The sequence below is a fragment of the Prunus dulcis genome, chromosome 4, assembly GCF_902201215.1.
Source record: "Prunus dulcis chromosome 4, ALMONDv2, whole genome shotgun sequence".
NCBI lineage: Eukaryota > Viridiplantae > Streptophyta > Magnoliopsida > Rosales > Rosaceae > Prunus > Prunus dulcis.
In genome coordinates this window covers 826,971-853,065 of record NC_047653.1, presented here as the reverse complement: position 1 = coordinate 853,065, position 26,095 = coordinate 826,971, and the positions used below count along the sequence as shown (strand labels likewise).

At 36.9% G+C, this 26,095-nt stretch overlaps 8 protein-coding genes across 8 annotated transcripts; 1 reads left to right on the top strand and 7 right to left on the bottom strand.

The window, feature by feature from the left end:
* Nucleotides 1-4,685: 4,685 nt before the first annotated feature.
* On the top strand, nucleotides 4,686-6,192 carry LOC117625698. Its single transcript, XM_034357231.1, has 3 exons — nucleotides 4,686-5,671; nucleotides 5,770-5,811; nucleotides 5,933-6,192. The coding sequence occupies exons 1-3, from the start codon at nucleotides 4,798-4,800 to the stop codon at nucleotides 6,058-6,060; spliced, it is 1,044 nt and encodes a 347-aa protein (XP_034213122.1). The 5' UTR covers nucleotides 4,686-4,797; the 3' UTR covers nucleotides 6,061-6,192.
* Nucleotides 6,193-6,865: 673 nt separating this feature from the next.
* LOC117626322 (putative pectate lyase 2) lies at nucleotides 6,866-8,266 on the bottom strand. The gene is made up of 3 exons (XM_034357989.1): nucleotides 7,571-8,266; nucleotides 7,396-7,499; nucleotides 6,866-7,223 (listed from the first exon to the last, which is right to left on the bottom strand). The coding sequence occupies exons 1-3, from the start codon at nucleotides 8,264-8,266 to the stop codon at nucleotides 6,866-6,868; spliced, it is 1,158 nt and encodes a 385-aa protein (XP_034213880.1).
* A 4,137-nt stretch (nucleotides 8,267-12,403) lies between these two features.
* On the bottom strand, nucleotides 12,404-12,889 carry LOC117626785 (stigma-specific STIG1-like protein 3). Its single transcript, XM_034358627.1, has one exon. It carries the CDS (start codon nucleotides 12,887-12,889, stop codon nucleotides 12,404-12,406), a length of 486 nt encoding a protein of 161 aa, XP_034214518.1.
* Nucleotides 12,890-14,636: 1,747 nt separating this feature from the next.
* Nucleotides 14,637-15,285, bottom strand: LOC117626337 (stigma-specific STIG1-like protein 1). Its single transcript, XM_034358006.1, has one exon. The coding sequence runs from the start codon at nucleotides 15,246-15,248 to the stop codon at nucleotides 14,805-14,807; it is 444 nt and encodes a 147-aa protein (XP_034213897.1). The 5' UTR covers nucleotides 15,249-15,285; the 3' UTR covers nucleotides 14,637-14,804.
* A 1,724-nt stretch (nucleotides 15,286-17,009) lies between these two features.
* LOC117626786 (stigma-specific STIG1-like protein 3) lies at nucleotides 17,010-17,495 on the bottom strand. Its single transcript, XM_034358629.1, has one exon. It carries the CDS (start codon nucleotides 17,493-17,495, stop codon nucleotides 17,010-17,012), a length of 486 nt encoding a protein of 161 aa, XP_034214520.1.
* Nucleotides 17,496-18,939: 1,444 nt separating this feature from the next.
* Nucleotides 18,940-19,593, bottom strand: LOC117626261 (stigma-specific STIG1-like protein 1). Its single transcript, XM_034357929.1, has one exon. The coding sequence runs from the start codon at nucleotides 19,549-19,551 to the stop codon at nucleotides 19,108-19,110; it is 444 nt and encodes a 147-aa protein (XP_034213820.1). The 5' UTR covers nucleotides 19,552-19,593; the 3' UTR covers nucleotides 18,940-19,107.
* Nucleotides 19,594-21,352: 1,759 nt separating this feature from the next.
* LOC117625854 (stigma-specific STIG1-like protein 1) lies at nucleotides 21,353-22,136 on the bottom strand. Its single transcript, XM_034357434.1, has one exon. It carries the CDS (start codon nucleotides 22,026-22,028, stop codon nucleotides 21,573-21,575), a length of 456 nt encoding a protein of 151 aa, XP_034213325.1. The 5' UTR covers nucleotides 22,029-22,136; the 3' UTR covers nucleotides 21,353-21,572.
* Nucleotides 22,137-24,801: 2,665 nt separating this feature from the next.
* LOC117623945 (stigma-specific STIG1-like protein 3) lies at nucleotides 24,802-25,266 on the bottom strand. Its single transcript, XM_034354993.1, has one exon. The coding sequence runs from the start codon at nucleotides 25,264-25,266 to the stop codon at nucleotides 24,802-24,804; it is 465 nt and encodes a 154-aa protein (XP_034210884.1).
* Nucleotides 25,267-26,095: the final 829 nt, after the last annotated feature.

Sequence of the window (26,095 nt, the reverse complement as noted above, 5' to 3'; positions counted from 1 at the left end):
TCTGAGTTAAATCAGTCCGGGTAATGACTTCGTCTCTTTATACTTAAGTTCAAATTCCCTTTTCAATAGATTAGATTAATTTAAAGTAGTTTAAACTATCACTTTAAGCTAGTTGGCTAGAGTAGTGAGATCGTCCTCTTACACTCAAATTCAAATTTCTCTTTTTATAAATTAGATTAATTAAAATTAATTTTGACTATAGCTGGGTTGTGTTAAAAATAACAATAAAGTAAAAGAGTGTTTTTGGGGTGGGGTTTCGTCCACATTTCGTCAAGAAAGAGTTTGACTCATTCTCATAAATCAAAGGAAAGTGTATGACACAACAAAAGGACGAAAGAAAGGAAAAAAAGAAATGAATCCCACCGCCCCGAAGTGTGCGGCGCGTTCCACGTGAGGAAATAAGAAAAAAGAGCAAAAGGGGCCCAATTGGCCCAAGCCAAGTCAATGATTTTGACGGCCCGCCTCTCTCTCTCTCTCTCTCTCTCTCTCGCTGTGACTGATGACCGGGTGAGGCAGTGGCCTAGTCTCCCCCTGACCCCACCTACCATGACATTACTCTCCACGTTTCAGATCTGTCCGGGAACTATGTTGACTGTTTACCTGTGGGACCGAGTCACTTGCTTAGACTTTTTTTTTTTTTTTTTTTTCTTTCTCAATTATTAATATTACTTAATGGAATAATTAATTATTTGATTATGTTAAAACATGTCATTTCCAATTGATTTTGTCCACTTTGTCTTCCTCGTCCCTTTCACACTCTGCCTCCTTCTCCATGTAAATAATACATGACCGCTGCTTCTTCATTCAATTATGTGATACGCAGAGTTTTACTTGGCAGTAGCTGAACCCCGCCCTTTTGTTCAAAGTCCACAGATTTGAACCTTCAATAAACTAATAGCCTGATCCTAGCATACGGCGATTAATTAATTAATTATCAACTCATTAAATAATCCATTTCTTTTTTGTCACTTAGATTAGACCAAAGACTTGTAAACAAGGGCTTAATTCTTGAGCTGGGAAGAAAGGGATGAGTATTTACGTTATTATCATCAATAAAATTATATGTAATATTAAAATTTCACCGCTGTCAAGTTGGTTTGAATTTAGAATTGCAGTATGATCATCAGTAAATACTACTTATATAATTGATATGTTTGGATCAAAAAATAAAAAATGGAGGCGCATAAGTACGGGTGATTAGTATTTATGGGTTTTCTTGTACCTAATCCCTTTACTTTTTGATGGTGTAGCGATTTTCAAAGAATTGTGACGTTGTTGCTGTGTTGCTTTACTCCCCTTTAATGCTTGTTTTGAAAATGGCAGAAGTTTTTCTGCATCGTGTACCCAACATAGAAAAAACAACGTTCGACCAGCTTCCTTTCGTTTACCTTGACTAATTGAGTTTTCTTTTGGAAAGAAACTTCAACATCCAACCTTTGAACCTCTCCTTTAGGCTTTTATATATTTTAGCATGGGAAAAGTGTAGTCGTCGTCTCCTCGGCTTTCCATGCACTTTAACTGTTGTCATCCATCATATTCATGCATTTACATTATTATTGTTAACTCATGTCATATATATGGGCGGGATGAGGGGACTAAGAATCCAACAAGTCGTGCACAATTTCTCTTTAATTTCGTATGGGTAGGTTTGTGAAACTGGAGGGACTCTCAACAAGTTTAAACATACGGCGCCCAAGGAAAGAAATGAAAGACAAGTGGTTGTGGTATAACTTGGTAGGTAGGCACATATATTACATACATTGGCAGGTTTTAAACATGCTGTATTACAATTTTGTACATCTAGTCCAACAAAACATGTGGAATATTATTGCCAGAAATCGAGTTTATAATAATAATAATAATAATAATTAGAACCAAAATGCAAAGAAGATTAGATTACAAATAATACATTATTCGTTGTGAATATTATACAAAAGATTTGATCCTCTCATGGAAAAAGAGCTGGCATTTCCAAATGTTAATAGCCTTGTACCATTACATTAAACTAGCATACACTAATTAATTCATTGTTTCACACCAATCTATAAACAAAATCAACACAGAAGAAAAAGACAGAGTTGACTCAAATTTCCGTTGACCGTGTGATACTTCCCACGTGGCTTACTTCATGACGTAGAAATTGGGTGTATGGTTAGGTTGGACAGCTAGGGTTTAAGAAAAAACTGAAAATCATCAGACTATGGAGAACCAACGACGGCACCAATCGAAACAATTCATTTCATATAATACAATGTTGCTTTCACACAATATTGATTGGTAACGAAACTTGATATTTATATGACAAGTAATTTGAGTCTTTTTTGTCCGCAACTTATTTGCCTGCCTTTGGCCTTGTGTTTAATTTTCTTTGTTTACTAACGCGGTTCAAACAGATTTCTCTGAAATTTCAAACCCAGCAGCTATGGCCGACAAATCTGTGACAATCACAGCTACATGTATATACTTTGAGATAAAACAAACAAAATTGAATGATTAATTCTTAATTTATTTACAGGGTGAAATCAGAAGAAAATCCATCCTGATTTTTGAGTCGTCACTTGTCAGCTCGCCATCACATGCATAAGAAATTGAAATTGAAAATTCACCGAAAGGAAAAAAATTTGGAAAACCAAAAACAAAAAGCTTCCCTGATTTGATGCTGGATGTCTATGCCTGCATTAATTGATGATGCAAGTGACGTGATGAAACTTGAAGAAGAGAAACTCTTGTTGGGTTTTTCCTAATAAACTACGTTAACTTATTATAAGAGGTTGAGGTCAAGTTGATCATGAAATTTTAACTTTGAAAGAGACTCGGCTCCTTTTGGCCTTGTGCTTGCCTTAAGTGATAAAATGCTTTGTTTTGGGCTGCCATTATTGGTGGAGAATTCGGGTCCAGAAATGATCTTATCAATACTACGAAAGAGACTCGCATAGAAAGATAAAACTTACACGAAAACAAGAAAATAAATATCATTTATATTCAGTATCTAATTTGACCACGAAAAAAAAGAAAAAGAAAAGAAAAGTGCCGTAGTTCTGGAGGCTGGAGAAGGTGATGAATAATATGGGTGGTGTGAAGAGAAATTGGGCGGTCTCGAACCCAAAATTCCAAAAGGAGCTGTGCTGGTTCTTCTACTTGTGCACGTTTGGACCTCCCTAATTAGTAAAAGATCGGGTGCACGTAGACTTGGGGTAGAAAATTGGGCAGAGATGACGGTGGACCGGGGCAACTTTTGAATAAATTTCTTCTCATCATCTTTTTTTATGATGATAAGAAAAGGAGGTGCCAATTGCCCAATCCCTTTTCCCTATTTCCCTACCCTAAGAAAGAATTATAAGAGAGATATATATTAATATATGCTTTTCTTTTCGCTTTCACACCAATTTTCTGGTATTGGTCTTAAATTTCAGGACCTACTTTTTGACTCCATTCTTTTCATTAATTCCTACTTCAAGACAAGACCTTGCTTAACTTATATGGATAAATCTTTTGCGTTAATTTCTACTCAAGTTTTTAAGGCAAAGTTTTCGGAGAATTTCATAGGCTAGATAGAATCTTTGGAGACGAAGCAATCTCAAATCATAACGATTTTGTATAGGGGAGATGAAGATGATGCATGCGTGGTTTAATGGATACGCCATATTTTTACTGGTACATTTTTCCACTGCTTTTCAATGCCATTACCGCTTGTTTGCCTAACACTTAGTCCACTCCATGATCCATCTTTTTATATTTGTGACATGTGACATGTCTTTTCCAATATTGCATGATTCATTTCCATCCTACCTATAACAAAAATATCATCACTTCATCCTATTTCAGCCTTTATACATGGGAATTAAATATTGCATGATTCATTTCCATGCTTGTTTACTCTTGATCCATTAGTCTCAAAGACAAAAATAAGGAACAAAATAAACGTGATCTTTTTAGTGAGATATCGTTCGTGATCGAAGTAAGAAGCAAAAAGACTTGAATATGTTCAAGAACATGGATAAATACTGAGAAATAATATAAATTGGAAAGATTTTAGGACAATTGAGAAGAACATGGTGTTGTGAATTAACATACAAAAAAAGGGATAACTATAATTTTGATCACTAGGATTAGAGTCGAATTTAATTTTAATCACTGAAATTTCAATTTTCCGATTTTGCTCATTATATTTGCAACTATTAGCAAATCAGGTCAAATGTTCAAATGTGATGATGTTAGTTAGGAATTTATATTACGTCTATGGTTATGCTTTTATCTCACCCTTTCAATGATGTTAGTTAGGAATCTGGATAGGTGGCGCAAATCGTGAGGTGGACGAGTCTTGTAACAGAGCTGGTCTTCAGTTGGTTTGGGCTTTTCCTCCTTAAACTAACCTTGACATGGGCTTATATGTTAAGAAAAATACGATTTTAACCAAAGCCCACGCCCAACTATAAAGAAAAAAAATATTCCAAGCCCAATGGTCACCCAAACGAAATGGAAATGGGAAGACAAATGCCGACTCATCATTACTTGGTCTCCAATATGCTCATCTCTTCCCCAGAAAGCAAAAGCAGCAAGCCACAAATGACAACAAATGACAACAAATGACAAAGCAGCAGAAGAAGCAGAACAAAGTAAAAGGAAAAAGCGAAAAGACATAATATTAAAGTGGAACACTCTCAGTCACTAATAAGACCACTTTATGTAGACACTCATCTAATTATATTATACTTTGCTTGCTTACGCTCCCAAATTCTAATTCTTTTGTTGGCAGTGGCTGTGGCACACCATCAATCACTTACCCTCTCTCATCTCATGTCTCCTCTAATGCCTACTCTCTTCACACGCAGAAAACTCATCACTGCATATCAAAACAGCCCATCAATATCAACTTCTATGACATTTACATTTGTCCTCCTCATTTTCCTCACCCTTCCATTTCTCACCCTCACAGCAACTCAAGCCAGCCTCTGCAGAACTTCTTGCGGCAACATTCCAATCAACTATCCTTTTGGCATTGACGATGGCTGCGGCAGCCCTTACTACAAAAACCTACTGGTGTGCTCCGGTTTGTCCAAACTCGAGCTCCGAACACCTTCTGGAAGATACCCTGTTAAGTCCATAAGCTACTCTGACCCTCACATTCTTGTCACTGATCCTTTCATGTGGAATTGCCAAGATGGTGACGATTTTAGAGCCACAAGGCCTTTTAGCCTCGACACCAGCACGCACTTATCACTCTCCTCTCAAAACGACTACCTTTTCTTCAACTGCAGTGAACAAAACGTCATCATTGAGCCAAAGCCCGTCTTCTGCGAGAGGTTTCCAGAGAGGTGTGACTCGTCCTGTGACAGCTCCAGTTATCTTTGCAGGCACTTACCCGAGTGTGCCTTGGCATTGAGGATCAGTTCCTGCTGTTCTTATTATCCCAAAGCCACCGAGTCTCTGAGGCTGATGTTGAAATATTGTGCAAGTTATACTAGTGTGTATTGGAGGAACACTGGGGAAAACCAGCCTGATGATCAAGTCCCCGAATATGGGATTCGGGTAGATTTTGATATTCCGGTGACCACCCGTTGCCTTCAGTGTCAGGACACATCCAAAGGTGGCGGGATGTGTGGATTCGACACCTCAACGCAGAATTTCTTGTGCTTATGTGACCGGGGCAACGTGACTACTTATTGTAAAGGTAGTTATATAAGTTTGAGGCATTAATTTGTCTGACCTGCTTTTCTCTTCTCTTATAAGTCTATGAATTTTTTTATGATTTAATTACAATTTGTGCAGATCATAGCATTTCTCAGCATAGGAGGAATACTGTAATTGCAGGTAATTGATAATTCTCTGCAACATTTTTGTTATTTGATATATGTTATTGAAGTTGAAGGAGCTAATAAGTTGCATATATATATATATATATGTATATGTATATGTATGGTAACGGGTGCAGGGACTGTTACTGGAGTGTCGGTTGTAGGAGCCTTCGGAGTTGGGGCTGGAATTTGGTACTTGAAGAAAGTGAAAGCTAAAGCACCAGTGACATGTGGGGTTCAAAGCAATGAGAATAGGCTTTTCTAAAGACAATTAGTTCTTCTTTTCTGATGATTTTGATATTTTAAATTTGCGCTTTTTGAACATCATCAACATGCTTGCTGTCTCTTAATTCTTTCCCCTGTTTATACAACAGCCAATGATACCAATGGAGAGGCACATCATCATGTTCCCTATATATTATTATTAGAGATATTTAGTGATATACCCATTTTTAGCACTAATATTATAAATAAATCCTACACAATTGAATTCCTATAAACAAACCCAAAAAAAATCTAAAAAATAATAGCTAGCCTTATTAAATTTAATATTGATTATTAAATTACTTTGATGCCCTATTGAGTGCTTTGGGTATTTTTATGAGATTTTGGGGTTGGGCTTGTTTTAAGAAATTGATGGCAGTTTTGTAATTTATAAGAAGTTAAAAGCTTTTTTGTTATGTTATAAATGGGCTTTAGGTGTGTTTCTAAAGTCCATTTTATATAGGGTATTTTTATAATTTGGGCCTCCATATTGGGTATAATAGTGAATCTCCCTTATTATTATTACTAATTACAAAAAAGAGGAGGTTAATTAATTTCTTAATCTAGCTATAATATTTAATTAGTACCATCTCTCAATTGTGTATAGGATTGATAATAGATATATATATATATATATATATATATATAGATCCATAGATACAACTACAATTACACAAAACTTAAAGGTGGAAAAAGCTCTCTCCCTCTCTCTCTCTCTCTCTCTCTCTCTCTCTCTCTCTCTCTCTCTATATATATATATATATATATATATATATATATGGGGTACCGTCCGTACGTAAAGCAAATTAACATGCTTTACCAACAAAGCAGCGCAGAGGACCTGCACTTGAAGTTAAAGCAGGAACCATGGATCCATCTAGGACCTTAAACGACTGAGTTTTAGAGTAAAGTGGGTAACAGCTTCCATATCCAGATTGAACAAAAAAAGCACCATTTTTGAACACATCCTTGGAAGATCTCCATTTCCAGTTATTCCAACGTCCTCCAGACTCTCTCTTTGTAACCTGTTTTGCGTAAGCAGTTTCAGGCGCTATGAAGTAGTTCCCTTCACTGAAAATGGTCGGGTTAGCGCTGCCTCCAACCGCATACATCTTCCACTCGTCATATCTATTGTTGGCCACATGAGCATACCCAAACCTCACCCTGTTTTTTTTGTTTTTGTTTTTTCACACAAGAAAAACAATAACATAAGATATATATATATATATATATTCTTCTTTTATATTATAATAATTTGAATTCATTCTTTAGTAGTTTAGACTGCCGCTTGTAAAAAAAATGTATATATAATACTAAATAGCTAGCTCCCCCTCACCGTGGCATCCTTTCAATCAGGCCAGCCCCAAAACGGTTAAAGGCTATTGTGACTTTCATACCTTTATCTGCACTAAAATTATCATTGTGTCCAAGCAGCATCACCTGAAAAGCCACAACTTGGTTATTTTATAGATCAAAATAATATGTATTTAAGATAATTTGTGTATGGTTACCTTATCATGCTGAGAGAAATAGTTGTTAGTGATGGTGACGGCAGTGGAAGCATGGATGACATCAATGAGGCCATCGCTGCTACGTGCTAGGAAGCAATGGTCAACCCAAACATGCGAAGAAGCAAAGATACTAATGGCATCTCCATCGCATCCTCGCCGGTGCCCTACATGTGTAGGGGTGCTCCTAACATTTCCACCCTTCCCTGGCTTACAATCATGAATACTTATTCCATGTATAATGACATGGCTAACGCCCTGCACCGTTATGCATGGTCCGTAGGCAATTTCCACTTTAGCTCCTCGACCATCTATGGTTTTAAAGCTGTTCATAATGAGCTCATTTTTTAGTGTGATCACCATGTTCTTGGCAAAGACGATCCACAGTGGCTGCGTTTGGATCACCCCGTAACGGAGTGAGCCAGGTTTAGGGTTTATGGGGTCATCGTATGAGGTAGTGACCACGTAAGTACTCCCATATTTTCCTCCCACAGCGTCTTGACCAAAACCTACTGCGCAGTTGGCCAAAGCGCGGCGGTTAATGGCCCAATTGGACTTGGAGCGCCAACATGAGTCTACTACGTTCATGGTGGTTTTGGGGGTGGTGGTGTAGTAGCCCAGTGAATAGGCTTGAGATGTTGGAGCAATATAGTAAGTTAGAAAACATGAGAGCAATATGAGAGGGGATAAGGAGGCCATGGCTTAACTAATTAGGGTGATCAAGACAAGGAACACAATTAGGAGGATATATAGAGAGAATTAAATAGAATGGTTGATAATTAATGAGAAGAGAAGATGGTGCACACGATTTAGGAGTGCTTTTGTTTCCGTGTAATTTAGTTGATTGTTAATTTGGACTGCTACAAACGTGGTTGCACGAGCTAATTGGGTTGGTTGACTTTCTAATTATATATATGATGCTCTGATCGATCATCAATGCCGACTATGTCTACCGAAATATACAATTTTATTTAAAAAAAATCTAAGGGATTATAATTTATATTACAATGGGAGGGTGAGAGAGAGAGAGAGCATATAAGATTTTGGGGTGGCTTAGGAGAAATATTTATCCTATGTCGAGTTTCAACTCAAGAAAAAATAAGATGAATGATCAAATTACGGGGGGTAGAATTTCTCCACTTGTAGAACGATTAGCGGTCAAATGCAGATATGCAAAATCGTATCCTTAAATTCATCTAACCCATTCCAAGTTGTATACTTTGAGAAAAACATGCAATTAAATACATAAATCAATAAAGTAATACATAGCTGGACCAATGCACACATGCCATATGTCACGTGATCCTTATTGAGAAGAATTGTTGATCTGGGGGTGCATGATATTTCTATGCATAGTCCCACATCCCATTGTCACAAGAGAAGTGCCTTCCTTGCGGTGGTTGGAGCACTTGCCACAGTTTTGATTGTGGGTTTATACAATGCGGGTTGCAGAGCATATCTCTGAGCTGCTGCTGCATCGCTTCCCACAAGAACCACAGTTTTAAAGTCCATCCACCTCCAGCTCATGTTGATCACTGTAGCCACACGGATATCTATTAACTATCCTGTAAACATCCAATCCCAATCCAGATTCCATTCCTTCTTCACCTTCAAACTCTAAAGCTGAGTGAGGATTTAGGTTGCCTGGATCAAGTTGCCTGCAACCACCACCATCCTCATCCTCATGTTGGCACTCATGACAATGATGACGGTGATAATGTTCCCATGTTCTCGGCATAAGGTTGGATGTTTACACGATAGTTATTAATGCTGATCGTTATAACACTCAAGAATTCTTTGTGGACCAAATGGAAATCAGTGGCTACAGTGATCAACATGGGCTGGAGGTGGATGGACTTCAAAATTTACTGTTTGCACTTTTTATTTATTTATAAATTTAATCTGAACTTTTTTGTTTCTTATTCTTTTTAATTAATTTAAATGTGACAAGTGTAGATTAAAATAACGTTTTCTTAAAAAAATGATAAGTATATGTTTTGTGGTTGAAATTTTATTTTATTATTATTATTTTTTTAAAGTAATAGTTTTACTATCATGTCATTTTTTGTTATTATACATAATTAAAGTATTTCTGATAAAAATTTACCAAATACTCAGACTACTCAAATCACTTTTTCAAATACCATTTATCATTTATCAAATACCTAGCTGCTTTATTTCATAATTGATTATTCTCACAACACAGCAAAATCATTTTTTTTTATTTTATTTTTTTAAAAAACATACCAAAAGCAGTTTTTAATTTCTTTGCATTGTTATGGGCCCAAACGTTAATAAACAGTATGGCCTCTTTGCATTGCCAATGCCATCGTGATTAAAAGTCCAATTAATAATGTATACGTGGACTCTATCTGTCTCTCTCTCAATTATACCATATATAGTACTGTACTAAATATAGATGGATCGGGAAAAAAAAGAAGAAAAAGAAGTATCAAATTAAAGATTAAAGGCCCTTTCAAGAAGCAAATAAATGAGTCTTATATCTAAAATCCAAATATTATAGTTTAGACGATCACTTATATTAAAAATAACATACAATTAAATACATAAATGACTAAAGTAATAAATATAGATGGATCAATATATATATATATTTATATTTATATGCACATGCATATATATGTCATTTGATCTTTATTGAGAATAAGTAGATCTGGGGGTTCATGAGATATATATATATAATATTTCTATGCATAGTCGCACAATCCATTGTCACAAGAAGTGCCTTCCTTGCAGTGGTTGGAGCACTTGCCACAGTTTTGATTGTGAGACATTGGATTCACACAATAAGCGTTGCAGCATATCTCTGAGCTGATGCATCTCTTCCCACAAGAACCACAGTTGGATATGTCTGTCCTCAAATCCACACATTTTTTGCTGCAGCAATCTGGCCCTGCATTGCCTTCAGTGGCTCTACAAGCAAGAGGGTTTTGGTCGCATCCACCCCGACCTGGAGACGACTGAGAGGCAAGGAACCGGCTTGTCGACGATCCTGGCCTGAAGAATGCTTCTCTTTGGTTTGGTACCGTTGCAGAGAGAGTAATGGCTAAAGCCATAATGAGCATGGCTATCATAAAGAAAACTTGGAGAGATTTCATCATCCTGTAAATATACAGCTAGGCTAGCTAGTATACTTTGTGTGTGTATGAATTCGAAGAAAAGAGGTCAAAGTATATATGACTGCTTAACTTGGATGAAGAAGCATGCAGGTTAGAAAGGGCTATAAATAGAGAGAGGGAGAAGCCCTAGGTGATAGAGGAATATTATTGCATGTGTTTTTTCTATGAATAATAATATTGCATGGACTAATTCATTCCAAAGGGCACAAAACGTTAACTCAGCAAACAAAGTTGGGCTTCCGAAGAATATATTAATTATACTCGAATTAGGTGAATATGAACAAGAAACATGCATAAAACAACTTAGAGAGAATGATTATTATTGATGAAGAAACATGCAGGTTAGGCAAGCTGCTTATTTGCTTGGGCTCACGCATAATTTGCTGCTAATTGACACAAAGTCATGACTCTGGAATTCGCGTTGCTATCATTAGTTAATATAAATATATAATTACAGATCACCATCCCATATTCTTATTTCAAGGGTAACCAAACTAACCAAACTAACCATGATGGCATGATGCATGCGCTGATTAATTAACTAGCTAAAGAATGTTGTTAGCAGGGATGTCTCATTTCTTTGGTTTAAAGATTTGGCATATGCTGTTTATTCAGCTTCTCCCATTTCTTTGCGAATCAAAAGCTGTCTCACTTGTCCCATTGTTCGTTTTCATCCGGGGCGCCAATAACGAACCCATAATGCATTTTTCTTACAAATAAATTCATTTTTATGTGTTACCCGAAAAAAAGACAAAAAAAGAAATCCTCTTTAGGGTAGCAGACTGAAATTTAATCACGTGCACCTTGAAAACAGTAGAACTAAAATTATCACCCTAAAGCCACGACGTTGGTTTTTTTTTTTTTGGGTGCATGTAGTTTTAAGTTATATGATCAAATGTTATCATGATAACAAAACATATATGTTATTTACTCGTATTCCGCACATATAGGGGTGCGACGTGTATAGAGTATTTTCGTTCGTGTTGTAAAGATTGGATAGATGGAGAAGAGGTAATTTCGTTCAGACTAGATGGAGAAGAGGTAATTTTCGTTCATGTAGTTTCGTTCAGACTAGATATGTTAATTTGGTCTACTAGAGAAGAGGTAATTTCATTCGTGTTGTAAACCACATAAACAGTCTCGACGTCTTGAATGAGTTTTTACAGTTCAACTTGTATGTAATAGTACAAATACGAGGTCGTTTGGCATTGGCATCAGTTTGTTTCCATGTTTTGGTTGTTAGAGATTTTTATCTTAAGTTTTGCATAACAATATATTAGATATCTCTTGGCCCCTCTACCCATTATCATGTAGTTTTAAATTATATGATTGAATGTTATCATGATAACAAAACATGTTATTTACACATATTCCATACATAGGGGTGCGACGTGTAGAGAGTATTTTTTTTTCACATCGAGGAATATAGTCCGTCAAATTATGATGATCATCAATACCTAGCCCTTTGTTGCAAAAATTGAAGCCTTAGTCTTAACCCATTTCAAGTATAGATAATTTTTCATCCATAATTATTTTGAGCAAGACATTGTCAAAAACATATATCTTAATTAGTCTCCAAAACAAATACATAAAACATTATTCCTTATTGCAATAATAATATATATAGCTGAATCTGCGATATTCCTTATTGTTATTGATGAGGAGAAGTTCCCTTGCGTTGCGTCATTATGAATGTCTAAGCATAGCTGCACATCCCAAACGCACATGAACCGCCTTTCTTGCAATGGTTGTCGCAGCCTCCACAGTGTGTCTTGTCAGACATTGGGTTCACAAGATGACCTTTGCAACATATCTGTGCGTGATGGCTTTTCACCCCACACTTTCCACAGTTGAGTTTGTCTGTCTTCAAATCAACACATTTGTTGTGGCAGCAATGTGCATGCGTGGCTTTACACACCTTAGGGTTTTTGTCGCATGTCGCAGCCATGGCCCGATGAGAAGCAAGAAAGCGGCTTCTTCCTCTAAGAGAAGTTTTTTCTTGTCCTTGTGCGGCCATAACTGGGAGGTCGTCAAAGGTTTCATTTGTAACATTATTGTTGTCTTCCTCGACGACGTCGTTGAAGAATGATTCTTCGAATTCGTATGATGTTGCTGAGAGAGTATGGACAGCTGATAGAGCAACCAGAATCGCTAGCACAAAGAAAAACTTGAGCGATTTCATTTTGGTCTAACTGATTTGAATTAATTTGGTCGGTCGTGTATGTATCGAAGAAAAGGAATGAGCTAGAATGTGTAAAGATTGGATAGATGGAGAAGCATGCAGGGCTTGAAGAAGTATATGTAGAGAGGCGTGAGGGCTGACAGAGGTGATCTTATTATGCTTGCTTGGTCTAATTCAAAGGGCCGTACAAAACGTTAATTTATCAGTAAACAAACTTATGCTTCCTAAGAATATATTACGTATTCTAGAAATTAGGTGAATAAGAACAAAGAAATTAAAGCCTGCACAAATTACACAGGAAGATTCTTGGGCTTTGTTTCCTAATTGTAATCGGGCTCGCTTGTCAGTATAATTACAATTACTTACTGTTGTCCCAACTTTTAATATCAATTCAGTATCATTTTGACCAACTTTTAATATGAATGTATATATATTTGGCGGATGCTGTTTTCCTTTACAACTAATAACTATACCTAGCTACACTTGTCGCATTGTTCGATTTTATCTGGGACGCCAATATAGACATGAGTCATCACCATACAAATTACAATTAAGATGCCAAAATGCCTTGCAACTAAATGCCTTATACGTACAGTACGTACCAAACTGAAATGTATTATATAATAAAATAAATGTGTTTTTATCTCGTTTTAAAATATAGGGAAGCTTCGTATGCAGGTACAAAATATCAGACAACCGACTGCAATGTGATGATATATTTCGCCCTAATAATTGGTTCTAGAAGTGTTTAGAAATTAGCATAGGTCTTCCAATATCACTAGGTTGATTGTTCTAAATTCTAATAAATTCATCACTGCCCTGGTTCTGGTTTGCTAGCGTATTACAAGTCCAACAACCGTCTTGTGCCCTTATTTATTATGCTTCAAAAAAGACAACTCAGTTTCAAGTTCTCCACTGTCACATCCCGGGATCGGCTCCGCCGTAGCATGATATTGTCCGCTTTGGGCCACCCTCTCTGCCCGCACGATTTTGTTTCTGGGAGCTCACGAGCAATTTCTCAGTGGGTCACCCATCCTGGGATTGCTCTAGCCCCCAACTCGCTTAACTTCGGAGTTCTTACGACTCCGAAGCCAGTGAGCTCCCAAAATGCCTCGTGCTAGATGGATGCGGGTGTGCACATATAAGGCACATCACCCCCTCTCCGTTGGTTGATGTGGGATCTTACATCCACTCTATTTTTTGAGGACCTTTCCTGTAAAGAGGGGCGATAGCATACTAAACTCACATACACTACACGGATGTTAGGACTCGAACCCAGAACCATACCTGAGTGGAGTAAATACTCCATACCACTACACTAATGGGTCCTTTGCAAGTTCTCCACTCTATATTTGCCAAACAAAGCTCAGTGTTAAAAAAAAATATATAAAAAAAAAAAAAAAAAACCTCTAAAGGAACGGCTCCAAGAACACTTCCTCCTTTTCTCTCCCTTCTCTAACCCCTTCTTATTCTCCAGCGAGCCTCTCTCTACAACTGTTTGATTCCATAGTAAGTGTCTTATCTAAAGCTCTTAAATGTCTATCTCTTAACCGTTGAATCAAATTAGTTCGTTGTTATGATACAACTAAAAAAGAAATTCATCCAAATTCCTACCATCTGTATGCGCTAGTTGGAAGAACAAAAAATAAAAAGGAAGAGGTTAAATCCTTGTGATATATTATATCTGAAAAGTAAATAATAAGAACTTTTTTAATTAAGGGATGATAATATTGATGATTCCTTACAATAAACAATTAATTGGCTAAGCCCATCGAATGGTGACGATTAGCTAGCCCTTATTCCTTGCACTTGCACACACACACGTACACTAATTCATAGCCTTATAAATTATTTTCATGTATATAGGATATAGGGTTTAGCAGTGATCTATCTGGTGCGTCATGATAATTAGTGTTCATGCATAGCTGCACATCCCAAACGCACATGAAGTGCCTTTCTTGCACGTGTTGTTGCAGCTGCCGCAGTTTTCATTGTCCGAGTTCGGATTCACACACTTACCTTCGCAGCAAATCTCTGCGTAATTGCATTTCCTCCCACACTTGCCGCAGTTTGCTGTGTCTGTGTTTCTGTCCACACATTTCTTGTTGCAGCAATCCGGCCCTGCGCTGCCCGACACCTGACAAAGCTTAGAGTATTTGTCGCAAGTTATGGCAGGCGGCCGGGAGGCAAGGAAGCGGCTTCTTAGAGAAGTGCTTTTTCCAAGCTGGTTTTTGGTTTCGTCCATTGCATTGTTTTCCTCGCTGAAGAAGGATTCTTCTTCGTCTGGTATTGCAGAGAGAGTAGTGATGGCTGAAGCTATTAGCATGGCAAGCATTAGAAAAACCTTGAAGCCTTTCATGATGTTTGTTTGGAGTGTATAAAAACACAGAGAGAGAGAGAGACCGAGAGAGAGACCGAGAGAGATTTCTAAAGATGCTTAGAAGATTTTGGGATGGAGAAGCATGTAGGCTCGGAAAAGTATAAATAGAGAAGAAGAATGTGAAGGCGGTCTAAAATTCGTATGATATTTTAGGGCGGCTTAGGAGAGATTAGCGGTCGTAAGCTGAGAACATGGGAGTCTCAATGAATCCCTCATCACTTTGTTAATTTGCTGTTTCGTTTGGAGACTTTTGGCCCCATTGTCAAACAAAAACTCCACGCGTTGTAACACTAGCCGTCGTTTTTTATTTGACGATCGATATAAGCCACGCTTCAAGGCACTCGTCGAGGCAAAGAAGTGGCAAATCTCCTCAGGGGTTTCGCAGTTATCACGCTTTTCTCACGCTATGGTTTGTAAGGTGCTTATTCCTCACGAAGAAGAAGACCTGGCAAATTTGACGAAGAAACATGCAGGTTAGGCAAGCTGCTTATTTGCTTGGGCTCAAGCATAATTTGCTGCTAATTAACACAAAGTCATGACTCTGGAATTCGCGTTGCTATCATTAGTGAAAATAAATATATAATTACAGATCACAATCCCATATTCTTATTTATTTTTATTTTTTTCCAGGATCCCATATTCTTATTTCAAAGGTCCAAGAAACCAAACTGACCAAACTAACCATGATGGCATGATGCATGCGCTGATTAATTAACTAGCTAAAGAATGTTGTTAGCTGGGATGTCTCATTTCTTTAGTTTAAAGATTTGGCATATGCTGTTTTAGCAAGTATAATTAATTCATTTTTTATTTTTTATTCAGCCCCTCCCATTTCTTCGCGAATCAAAAGTTGTCCCACTTGTCCCATTGTTGGGTTTTATCCGGGGCACCAATAACGAACCCATAATGCCTTTTTCTTACAAATAAATTCATTTTTATGTGTTACCCAAAAAAAAAGAAAAAAGAAAAAGAAATCCTCTTTATGTAGATTTACGGTAGCAGACTGAATTTTTTTGGGGTAAAATCCACACATTGAAACAACCGCAACGATTGACAAAGGATCAGACTAGATCTGTTAATTTGATATACCATACTAGAGAAGAGGTAATTTTGTTCGTGTTGTAAACCATAAAAACGATCTCGACTTCTTGAATGAGTTTTTACAGTTCAACTTGTATGTAATAGTACAAATACGAGGTCATTTTGCATTGGCATCAGTGGTAAATATTTCGCTCTTGGAAAATAGAATCTAGCTTTTTCAGTTTGTTTCCATGTGTTTGGTTGTTAGAGATTTTTATGTTAAGTTCTGCATATCAATATATTAGATACATCTTGGCCCCTCTATTCATTATCATTTAGTTTTAAGTTATATGATTGAATGTTATTATGATAACAAAATATGTTATTTATACGTATTCTACACACATGGGTGTGACGTGTACAAAGTATTTGGTTCACATCGGGAAATATTGTCCATCAAATTATGACGATCATCAATACCTAGCCCTTCTTTGTAAAAATTTCAAGCCTTAGTCTTAACCCATTTCAAGTATAGATAATTTTTCATCCATAATTATTTTGAGCAAGACATTGTCAAAAACATATATCTTAATTAGTCTCCAAAACAAATACATAAAACATTATTCCTTATTGCAATAGTAATATATGTAGCTGAATCTGCGATATTCCTTATTGTTATTGATGAGGTGAAGTTCCCTTGCGTTGCGTCATTATGAATTTCTAAGCATAGCTGCACATCCCAAACGCACATGAACCGCCTTTCTTGCAATGGTTGTCGCAGCCTCCACAGTGTGTCTTGTCAGACATTGGGTTCACAAGATGACCTTTGCAACATATCTGTGCGTGATGGCTTTTCACCCCACACTTTCCACAGTTGAGTTTGTCTGTCTTCAAATCAACACATTTGTTGTGGCAGCAATGTGCATGCGTGGCTTTACACACCTTAGGGTTTTTGTCGCATGTCGCAGCCATGGCCCGATGAGAAGCAAGAAAGCGGCTTCTTCCTCTAAGAGAAGTTTTTTCTTGTCCTTGTGCGGCCATAACTGGGAGGTCGTCAAAGGTTTCATTTGTAACATTATTGTTGTCTTCCTCGACGACGTCGTTGAAGAATGATTCTTCGAATTCGTATGATGTTGCTGAGAGAGTATGGACAGCTGATAGAGCAACCAGAATCGCTAGCACAAAGAAAAACTTGAGCGATTTCATTTTGGTCTAACTGATTTGAATTAATTTGGTCGGTCGTGTATGTATCGAAGAAAAGGAATGAGCTAGAATGTGTAAAGATTGGATAGATGGAGAAGCATGCAGGGCTTGAAGAAGTATATGTAGAGAGGCGTGAGGGCTGACAGAGGTGATCTTATTATGCTTGCTTGGTCTAATTCAAAGGGCCGTACAAAACGTTAATTTATCAGTAAACAAACTTATGCTTCCTAAGAATATATTACGTATTCTAGAAATTAGGTGAATAAGAACAAAGAAATTAAAGCCTGCACAAATTACACAGGAAGATTCTTGGGCTTTGTTTCCTAATTGTAATCGGGCTCGCTTGTCAGTATAATTACAATTACTTACTGTTGTCCCAACTTTTAATATCAATTCAGTATCATTTTGACCAACTTTTAATATGAATGTATATATATTTGGCGGATGCTGTTTTCCTTTACAACTAATAACTATACCTAGCTACACTTGTCGCATTGTTCGATTTTATCTGGGACGCCAATATAGACATGAGTCATCACCATACAAATTACAATTAAGATGCCAAAATGCCTTGCAACTAAATGCCTTATACGTACAGTACGTACCAAACTGAAATGTATTATATAATAAAATAAATGTGTTTTTATCTCGTTTTAAAATATAGAGAAGCTTCATATATGCATGTACAAAATATCAGACAACCGACTGCAATGTGATGATATATGCTTCAAATTAGATAAAAGAGTATATATTTCACGCTGATAATTGGTTCTAGAAGTGTTTAGAAATTAGCATATAGGTCTTCCAATATCACTAGGTTGATTGTTCTAAATTCTAATCAATTCATTAGTGCTCTGGTTCTGGTTTGCTAGCGTATTACAAGCCCAACAACCGTCTTGTGCCCTCTATTTTTTGAGGACCTTTGTTGAGAAAGGCGATAGCATACTAAACTCACACACACTACACAGATGCTAGGACTCGAACTCAGAACCTTACATAATGGAGTAAATACTTCATACCACTACTTGTGGGTCCTTTTGCAAGTTCTCCACTCTGTATATGCCAAACAAAGCTCAGTAAAAATAAAATAAAATAAAAAAGAACTCTAAAGAAACGGCTCCAGGAACACTTCCTCCTTTTCTCTCCCTTCTCTAACCCCTTCTTATTCTCCAGTGAGCCTCTCTCTACAACTGTTTGATTCCATAGTAAGTGTCTTATCTAAAGCCCTTAAATGAGGCTCTATCTCTTAACCGTTGAATCAAATTAGTTCGTTGTTATGATACAACTAAAAAAGAAATTCATCCAAATTCCTACCATCTGTATGCGCTAGTTGGAAGAACAAAAAATAAAAAGGAAGAGGTTAAATCCTTGTGATATATTATATCTGAAAAGTAAATAATAAGAACTTTTTTAATTAAGGGATGATAATATTGATGATTCCTTACAATAAACAATTAATTGGCTAAGCCCATCGAATGGTGACGATTAGCTAGCCCTTATTCCTTGCACTTGCACACACACACGTACACTAATTCATAGCCTTATAAATTATTTTCATGTATATAGGATATAGGGTTTAGCAGTGATCTATCTGGTGCGTCATGATAATTAGTGTTCATGCATAGCTGCACATCCCAAACGCACATGAAGTGCCTTTCTTGCACGTGTTGTTGCAGCTGCCGCAGTTTTCATTGTCCGAGTTCGGATTCACACACTTACCTTCGCAGCAAATCTCTGCGTAATTGCATATCCTCCCACACTTGCCGCAGTTTGCTGTGTCTGTGTTTCTGTCCACACATTTCTTGTTGCAGCAATCCGGCCCTGCGCTGCCCGACACCTGACAAAGCTTAGGGTATTTGTCGCAAGTTATGGCAGGCGGCCGGGAGGCAAGGAAGCGGCTTCTTAGAGAAGTGCTTTTTCCAAGCTGGTTTTTGGTTTCGTCCATTGCATTGTTTTCCTCGCTGAAGAAGGATTCTTCTTCGTCTGGTATTGCAGAGAGAGTAGTGATGGCTGAAGCTATTAGCATGGCAAGCATTAGAAAAACCTTGAAGCCTTTCATGATGTTTGTTTGGAGTGTATAAAAACACAGAGAGAGAGAGAGACCGAGAGAGAGACCGAGAGAGATTTCTAAAGATGCTTAGAAGATTTTGGGATGGAGAAGCATGTAGGCTCGGAAAAGTATAAATAGAGAAGAAGAATGTGAAGGCGGTCTAAAATTCGTATGATATTTTAGGGCGGCTTAGGAGAGATTAGCGGTCGTAAGCTGAGAACATGGGAGTCTCAATGAATCCCTCATCACTTTGTTAATTTGCTGTTTCGTTTGGAGACTTTTGGCCCCATTGTCAAACAAAAACTCCACGCGTTGTAACACTAGCCGTCGTTTTTTATTTGACGATCGATATAAGCCACGCTTCAAGGCACTCGTCGAGGCAAAGAAGTGGCAAATCTCCTCAGGGGTTTCGCAGTTATCACGCTTTTCTCACGCTATGGTTTGTAAGGTGCTTATTCCTCACGAAGAAGAAGACCTGGCAAATTTGACGAAGCCCATCAGATGCACACACGCAAAATCATACCTTGATATTTTCCAGACAACTGGCCCAAATACGCGATGGTTTGATAATAACATAATTACCTTTCAACTTAAGATACAATTAAAGAAGAAATTAATCCAAATTCCTCCCATCCATAAGTTGGAAATTCATCCTGTGATATATGTATCTTACATGCACTGCACCAAATTGGAGCTTATACGACTTGATATTTATAACAAGCTTTTTATTCATGTTGTTAATAATTGATGTTTATGGTATATGACAAAGCACAACTTAAAAAGATAGTAAAGTGTGTCGTTAATAACTGATATTTACTGTATATGAAAACAGTAATTTTTATGCCTTTTAACGGCATAATATTGTATATACACCATGAATGCAAATTTTAAATATGTCGTAAGTTGTACTCATTTTTTTCTTCCCGAAACCCTCTAATATATTTGCAATCGGCTAAAAATATAAGAATTTTTTTTAATTTATTTCCCTATTTTATTTTTCATTCAGACTTGATCGTTCTCATCACTTCTCTCTCTCTCTCCATCTCTTTCTCTCACAATTTCTGGGTTCTCTCTCACAGTTAATCAAGAACTTCAATTCCTCGTTCGCTAGAAGACTACTATTGCTTGAGCTGTATTGCTTTGAAGCTGAATTCTCTGTGACATTCCAAAGGAGCAATTCCCTAAAGCCCTAACTCCTAATGCTTGATTATGAATTTTCTTATAGTTTAGAATCATGTTCCCTACTGCATTCATGTGGTTAGGAGGCCTCATTGTCTTTAATTCTTGATTTATACCACTTTCCACATTATTTTCGTTTTTTGATTTATTTAAATATTCATCGTTTCAAGCTCGATCTCTGTACGTCTTCAATTCATTGTTCAGATTTCAATTTTCTTTTCATATTTCTAAAAGTCTGTTTGATTTGCTCTTTTTTTTAAAAAACTCCAGTTTGATTTCTCAGTGAGATCGAACTAGTTTTCCCCGAATTCTGTATACATAAGTTTTAGCGAAGTTTGCTTCAAAACTGAGGAATCGAATTTCTAATAGTAATGCTTGGGTTTTCTGTAGTGATTGCTTAGGGAATCAATGCCGGAGATATTAAGAAGCTTGAATACGCTGGGATCTACACCTGCAATGGCTTGATGATGCAAACGAAGAAGGTAAAACGAATTTATACTCTAATTTTTTACACTGAGCATGTTAAGGTCCGATTCCAGTGATATATGTATCTTACTTAAGTAACATCAACCAACAAATAAGAACTTTATTTATTTTGAGTAATAATAATTCATTATTCCTTACAATATAATAAGAGAAAATAATAATAAATTAATAAACAATTAATTGGCTAGCCCTTATTCTTGCACTTACACACACGTACACAAATTCATAGATAGAGCCTAGCTACTATTTTCAGGTAATATAGCTGAGCTTAATAAAACAAATAAAATTATCAAAGTATAGCTGCACAATTAATAATTATATTGCAATATCCTCCTTATCGATCGAGTAGCAGTGATCTGGTGCGTTCATGCATAGCTGCACATCCCATACGCACATGAGCTGCCTTTCTTGCACTTGTTGTTGCAGCTGCCGCAGTTTTTCTTGTCCGACCTCGGATTCACGCACTTACCTTTGCAGCATATCTCTGCGTACTTGCATTTCCTCCCACACTTGCCACAGTTTGCTCTGTCTGTGTTCCTGTCCACACACTTCTTCTTGCAGCAATCTGGCCCTGCGCTGCCCGAAGCCCGACAAACCTTAGGGTATCTGTCGCAAGTCATTGCAGGAGGCCGGGAGGCAAGGAAGCGGCTTCTTCCCCTCAGAGAAGTACTTTTTTCCAACTGGCTTTTGGTTTCGTCATTTGCATCATTATTGTTTTCCTCGTTGAAGAATGATTCTTCTTCGTCAGGTATCGCAGAAAGAGTAGTGATGGCTGAAGCCATTAGCATGGCAAGCATTAGGAAAAGCATGAAGGATTTCATGATGATGTTTCGTTGTTGTTGGTGTGTATGGTATGTGGTATGTATAAAAGCAGAGAGAGAGAGAGAGAGAGAGAGAGAGATTTCAAAAGGTTTGTAGAGGATGTGAAGCTTTGAATGTTTTGGATGGAGAAGCATGTAGGCTTTGGAGAAGTATATATAGAGAAGAAGAATGTGAAGGCGGTGTAATTCGTATATGGACGAGTATTGATGTGCTTAATGGATTGGTCTAATTCAAAGGGCTACGAAACTTTTAAGTAAACGAAGTTCGGCTTTCAAAGAAACATACACTCCAAATTAGTTAGGCGAATATGAACTTAAGAGGAAGAAGAAGAAACAAAATGAAGTTACTCATAAATCATACTAGTTAGGCAGCTGCAGCTGCTTCTCAAACATGGATCCATAGTATATGTTGGGAATTAGCTACCTCAGCTAAAGCCCAAGCCCGCCTTCTGGTTCCAGGGTCCAAGAAAAACCAAACTGGTGGTCTATTTTCCATATGGAGAAACCGTTACAGAAGCACTTGGACCCTATTTGTTGACTTTCTCCATACTTTTGGAAATCATAAAATTGACCAATATGTATCAACAAGTTCAAGGTGGCACGTGCGCCGCATAGGTTGACTATTCATTGTATCACATGGTATCATGATATATAACTTGGCACGCACGACAATATTTACGTTAGTTTCTTAATTTTTGTCTTTACTTTCTAAAATCCTTTAATACACTTTTAGGTCATTTCGATGTAATTGAAAAGCCTATTGACATAAGCTGTTCCTTATACATAAAGAAACTAAAGTCGTTGGGGGAAACGACTATGTTGAGTAAAGAGGCAACGACTGGTAACTGGATACTATGTACCTTCCCTCACCACATGAAAATATTTAGGTGGCCACATTCCTTGCTTTGTTGAGCCGCGTCATGGAACCAAGAGCTCCAAGTGGACTATTTTTAGTAAGCAGAATTGGTGATGCGAGATAAATCAGAAGCCGGATTACGGTTCCCAACTGCATGTTAACCTATAACCCACAAAGGGTTTTGGTCGATTAAGACAGCAAGAAGGTGGTCATGGAAATCAAAATCCACTATACTATTTATTAAATAAAAAACTATGTATTAGAAAAAAAAAAAAAAACACGTGTATTAGACATGAAACATACGTACGTGCATGAATTGTATGTTGCTTTTAAAAAAAACGTGTATTTTCTAAACTCCTATCGAAGGGCTTTTTTAAACAAAAACCTTAAGCTGTACTTGCGATTTTGGTGTTGGCAAAATAGGTGCTGGAGAACACCCAGATAAGTGCAGAACAGTACGAGCTTGTGAAGGATCTCATAATACCTCTTGGCAGAGCACCCCAATTCTCAGCTCAGAGTGGTGCCTAATGCAAAGGAACGAAATTCAAGGAAAAAAACAGTTTTTTTTTTTTAAAAATAAAAATAAAAAAACCCAGTATAGTCGCACGGCTATACTATTACCCCAGTATAGCCGCGTGGCTATACTATTTAATTATATTATATTTAAAGAATATAGCCACATGGATACACTATTTTTAGAAGAAAAAAAAATGCCGTGTAGCGGCTATACTATTTTAAAAACTTTTTAAAAAATTGAAGTACAGCCGAGCGCTATATGATTTATTATGTTATATTAAAGCGTATAGCCACAGGCTATACTATTTATTCAAAAATAAAAAATAAAAACACTGATGTATAGCCGCCCGGCTATACTATTTAATTATAATAGTATTTTATGAGTGATGCTAAACGAAACCTAAAATTAACTGAGCAAACCCTATGATCTATGTATACCATAATATTTAAATTAAAATGTAAAATTAACTAAATACACCCTATTTAACTACCAAAAATACTCATGGTACACCCTAATACAGACTATCTCTCCAAAAAAAACCAACAACATTCATCGATCTCCCCACGATCCCTTTTTCTCTATACTTTGATTCTCAATATTTTTAACTGTACAATCTGGGCAATATTGTTTTTGATATATCATAAATCTAACAAATGATACAAAAACGGTCAACAGAATTCTTTGATATTGATCCTAAATCAAATAATAAATAATACTAAGTAATGGAATCACTATTATTAAAATACTCAATTTTGTGGCTTCGGGGTTTTAAATTCTTTTTCCCATGAAACACAGTATTTCATGTTTGATTTTATTTTTCTCTTTCTGGTTTTTTAAAACAAATTTTTTAATTTTTTAATTTTTTCTGAATCCAATATCTAAAACCAAAAAACAACTTTGATTGCCTTCTCAGCCATGTTTTTTGAGTTTTAGTTTTCATCTAGTTGTATTTATCTAGCCGTGTATTATATATGAAAATTCTTTGACCAACTTGGTACTCTGTACCTTCCCTCACACCACATGAAACTGTTTCTACGGCATTGCGACTTAAATTTGCATCAAATTATATCGCCATATATTTAGCAATAATTAAACAATTGAGTCGCACTTTTCAAACCACTAGCTAGATTGTAGAACAAGTATTACTACACCATTTGTTTGACATAATTAAAATCAGAACAGTACTAGTTGAAACGCGTGTATATTTTGCCGGACATTTCCCATTTGATGGAAGATTTCTGATGGGCCGGAAAGACAGAAAAGTAAATATATGGTACTTTGAAACGATTATAATTGCAATGATTTCACAATAATTCTTCTTTCTCTTCGGTGTTATTTGTAAGCTGTCATAATGTGTGACAGAACAAATATGTATGTATACAAGTACGTATAGTGTGAAATCATGCATAATTGCACATCCCAAAAACACAGAACTCTCCCTTCTTGCACTTCTGATTGCACCCACCACAATGCCTCTTGTCAAAAGATGCATTGACGCACTTTCCCCTGCAGCAAATCTCAGTGAACTTGCATCTGTAGCCGCAAAATCCACAGTTGTATCGATCCGTCTTCACATTAACACATTTCTTCTTGCAGCAGTCTGGCCCTGGACTGCTCCTCAAACGACAAACCCTCGGAAACTTGTTGCAAGTATAATCGGCCTGTTGCACATTCTTCTGATAAAGAAAACGGCTCACTCCTCTTAAAGAAGTAGTTGCTTCTCCTTCGTCTGGTGTTTCAGGCAATGTTGCTTCAGTACTCTGCATTTCCACGTCCTCGTTGTAATCTTCGTCCAAATTTGAGGCTGCAACAATGGCTATCATTGCTAGGAGTGTAACGAAGATGTTCATCAACTTCATGGCCATGACTAAATTATAAATTGATGATATTTTTCTCTCTTTTCCTGTAAGGAAAGGATTTTTTTTTTTTAAGGAGAGGAGTGTAGACTTAGTGTAGAGTTTCAATAGGATATGGGATTTTATAGAAATAATTTTTTGGGGAGGGGGCGGTGGCGGTGTGGAGTGGGGGAAGGAGAGTTGACAATTGGAAACTTGATGTACAGGTTTCGCTTTATTTGTGTGGTTGCAGTGATGGTCTAAATTCATTAGGCTACTTGTAAATTACTCAATATCTTCTCTGAAGAAATCATTTGATTGGCAACAAAGAAAAGTTGGCCTCCTCCAGTGATTCTGTATCCCAATCATATGTCTAAGAAAATATATATAAACAAAGAAAGTTACCCTTTCCCTCACTTTCACATCATTGATAAATTTATGTGATATTTTAACCCCATGATTGAAATTTGAATAGTAAATAAGAAAGGGGGGGACAGGGGAAATAAAGATGGGAATAAAATCTGATTGTCCTACTTCCATTAAAACAAGTCACACATTGATTCCCCAATTTGGTAAGGAAAGCACATATTCTCAACACCCAATTCACTACTTAAGAAAATATTTCAGGCTTCAACATTAATGAGCAACAATTTTGTACCCTGAGCATATAAACCTACAATATTTCTACTTCTAGTGTACAAATTTGCTGTTTTCTTTTTCTTTTTTGGGTGAAACCTTTGGGTTTATCTCTCTCTCAAACAATTTTGCTTGAGAGAGAGATATAATGAATTACCAAAGCCTGATTATCCTGAGTTTAATTTTTCCTCTGCATTCTGTCAAAGCCAAAACTTCAAGCTGC

Coding starts and splice junctions, on each gene's coding strand:
- LOC117626322 (XM_034357989.1), bottom strand. CDS start 8,266: ATGGCCTCCTTATCCCCTCTCATATTGCTCTCATGTTTTCTAACTTAC. Junction 7,500..7,570: donor ATTTCTCTCAGCATGATAAG/GTAACCATACAC, acceptor GTGGCTTTTCAG/GTGATGCTGCTTGGACACAA. Junction 7,224..7,395: donor CTGATTGAAAGGATGCCACG/GTGAGGGGGAGC, acceptor CAAAAAAAACAG/GGTGAGGTTTGGGTATGCTC.
- LOC117625698 (XM_034357231.1), top strand. CDS start 4,798: ATGTCTCCTCTAATGCCTACTCTCTTCACACGCAGAAAACTCATCACT. Junction 5,672..5,769: donor CGTGACTACTTATTGTAAAG/GTAGTTATATAA, acceptor CAATTTGTGCAG/ATCATAGCATTTCTCAGCAT. Junction 5,812..5,932: donor GAGGAATACTGTAATTGCAG/GTAATTGATAAT, acceptor TAACGGGTGCAG/GGACTGTTACTGGAGTGTCG.
- LOC117626337 (XM_034358006.1), bottom strand. CDS start 15,248: ATGAAAGGCTTCAAGGTTTTTCTAATGCTTGCCATGCTAATAGCTTCA.
- LOC117626261 (XM_034357929.1), bottom strand. CDS start 19,551: ATGAAAGGCTTCAAGGTTTTTCTAATGCTTGCCATGCTAATAGCTTCA.
- LOC117625854 (XM_034357434.1), bottom strand. CDS start 22,028: ATGAAATCCTTCATGCTTTTCCTAATGCTTGCCATGCTAATGGCTTCA.
- LOC117626785 (XM_034358627.1), bottom strand. CDS start 12,889: ATGAAATCGCTCAAGTTTTTCTTTGTGCTAGCGATTCTGGTTGCTCTA.
- LOC117626786 (XM_034358629.1), bottom strand. CDS start 17,495: ATGAAATCGCTCAAGTTTTTCTTTGTGCTAGCGATTCTGGTTGCTCTA.
- LOC117623945 (XM_034354993.1), bottom strand. CDS start 25,266: ATGGCCATGAAGTTGATGAACATCTTCGTTACACTCCTAGCAATGATA.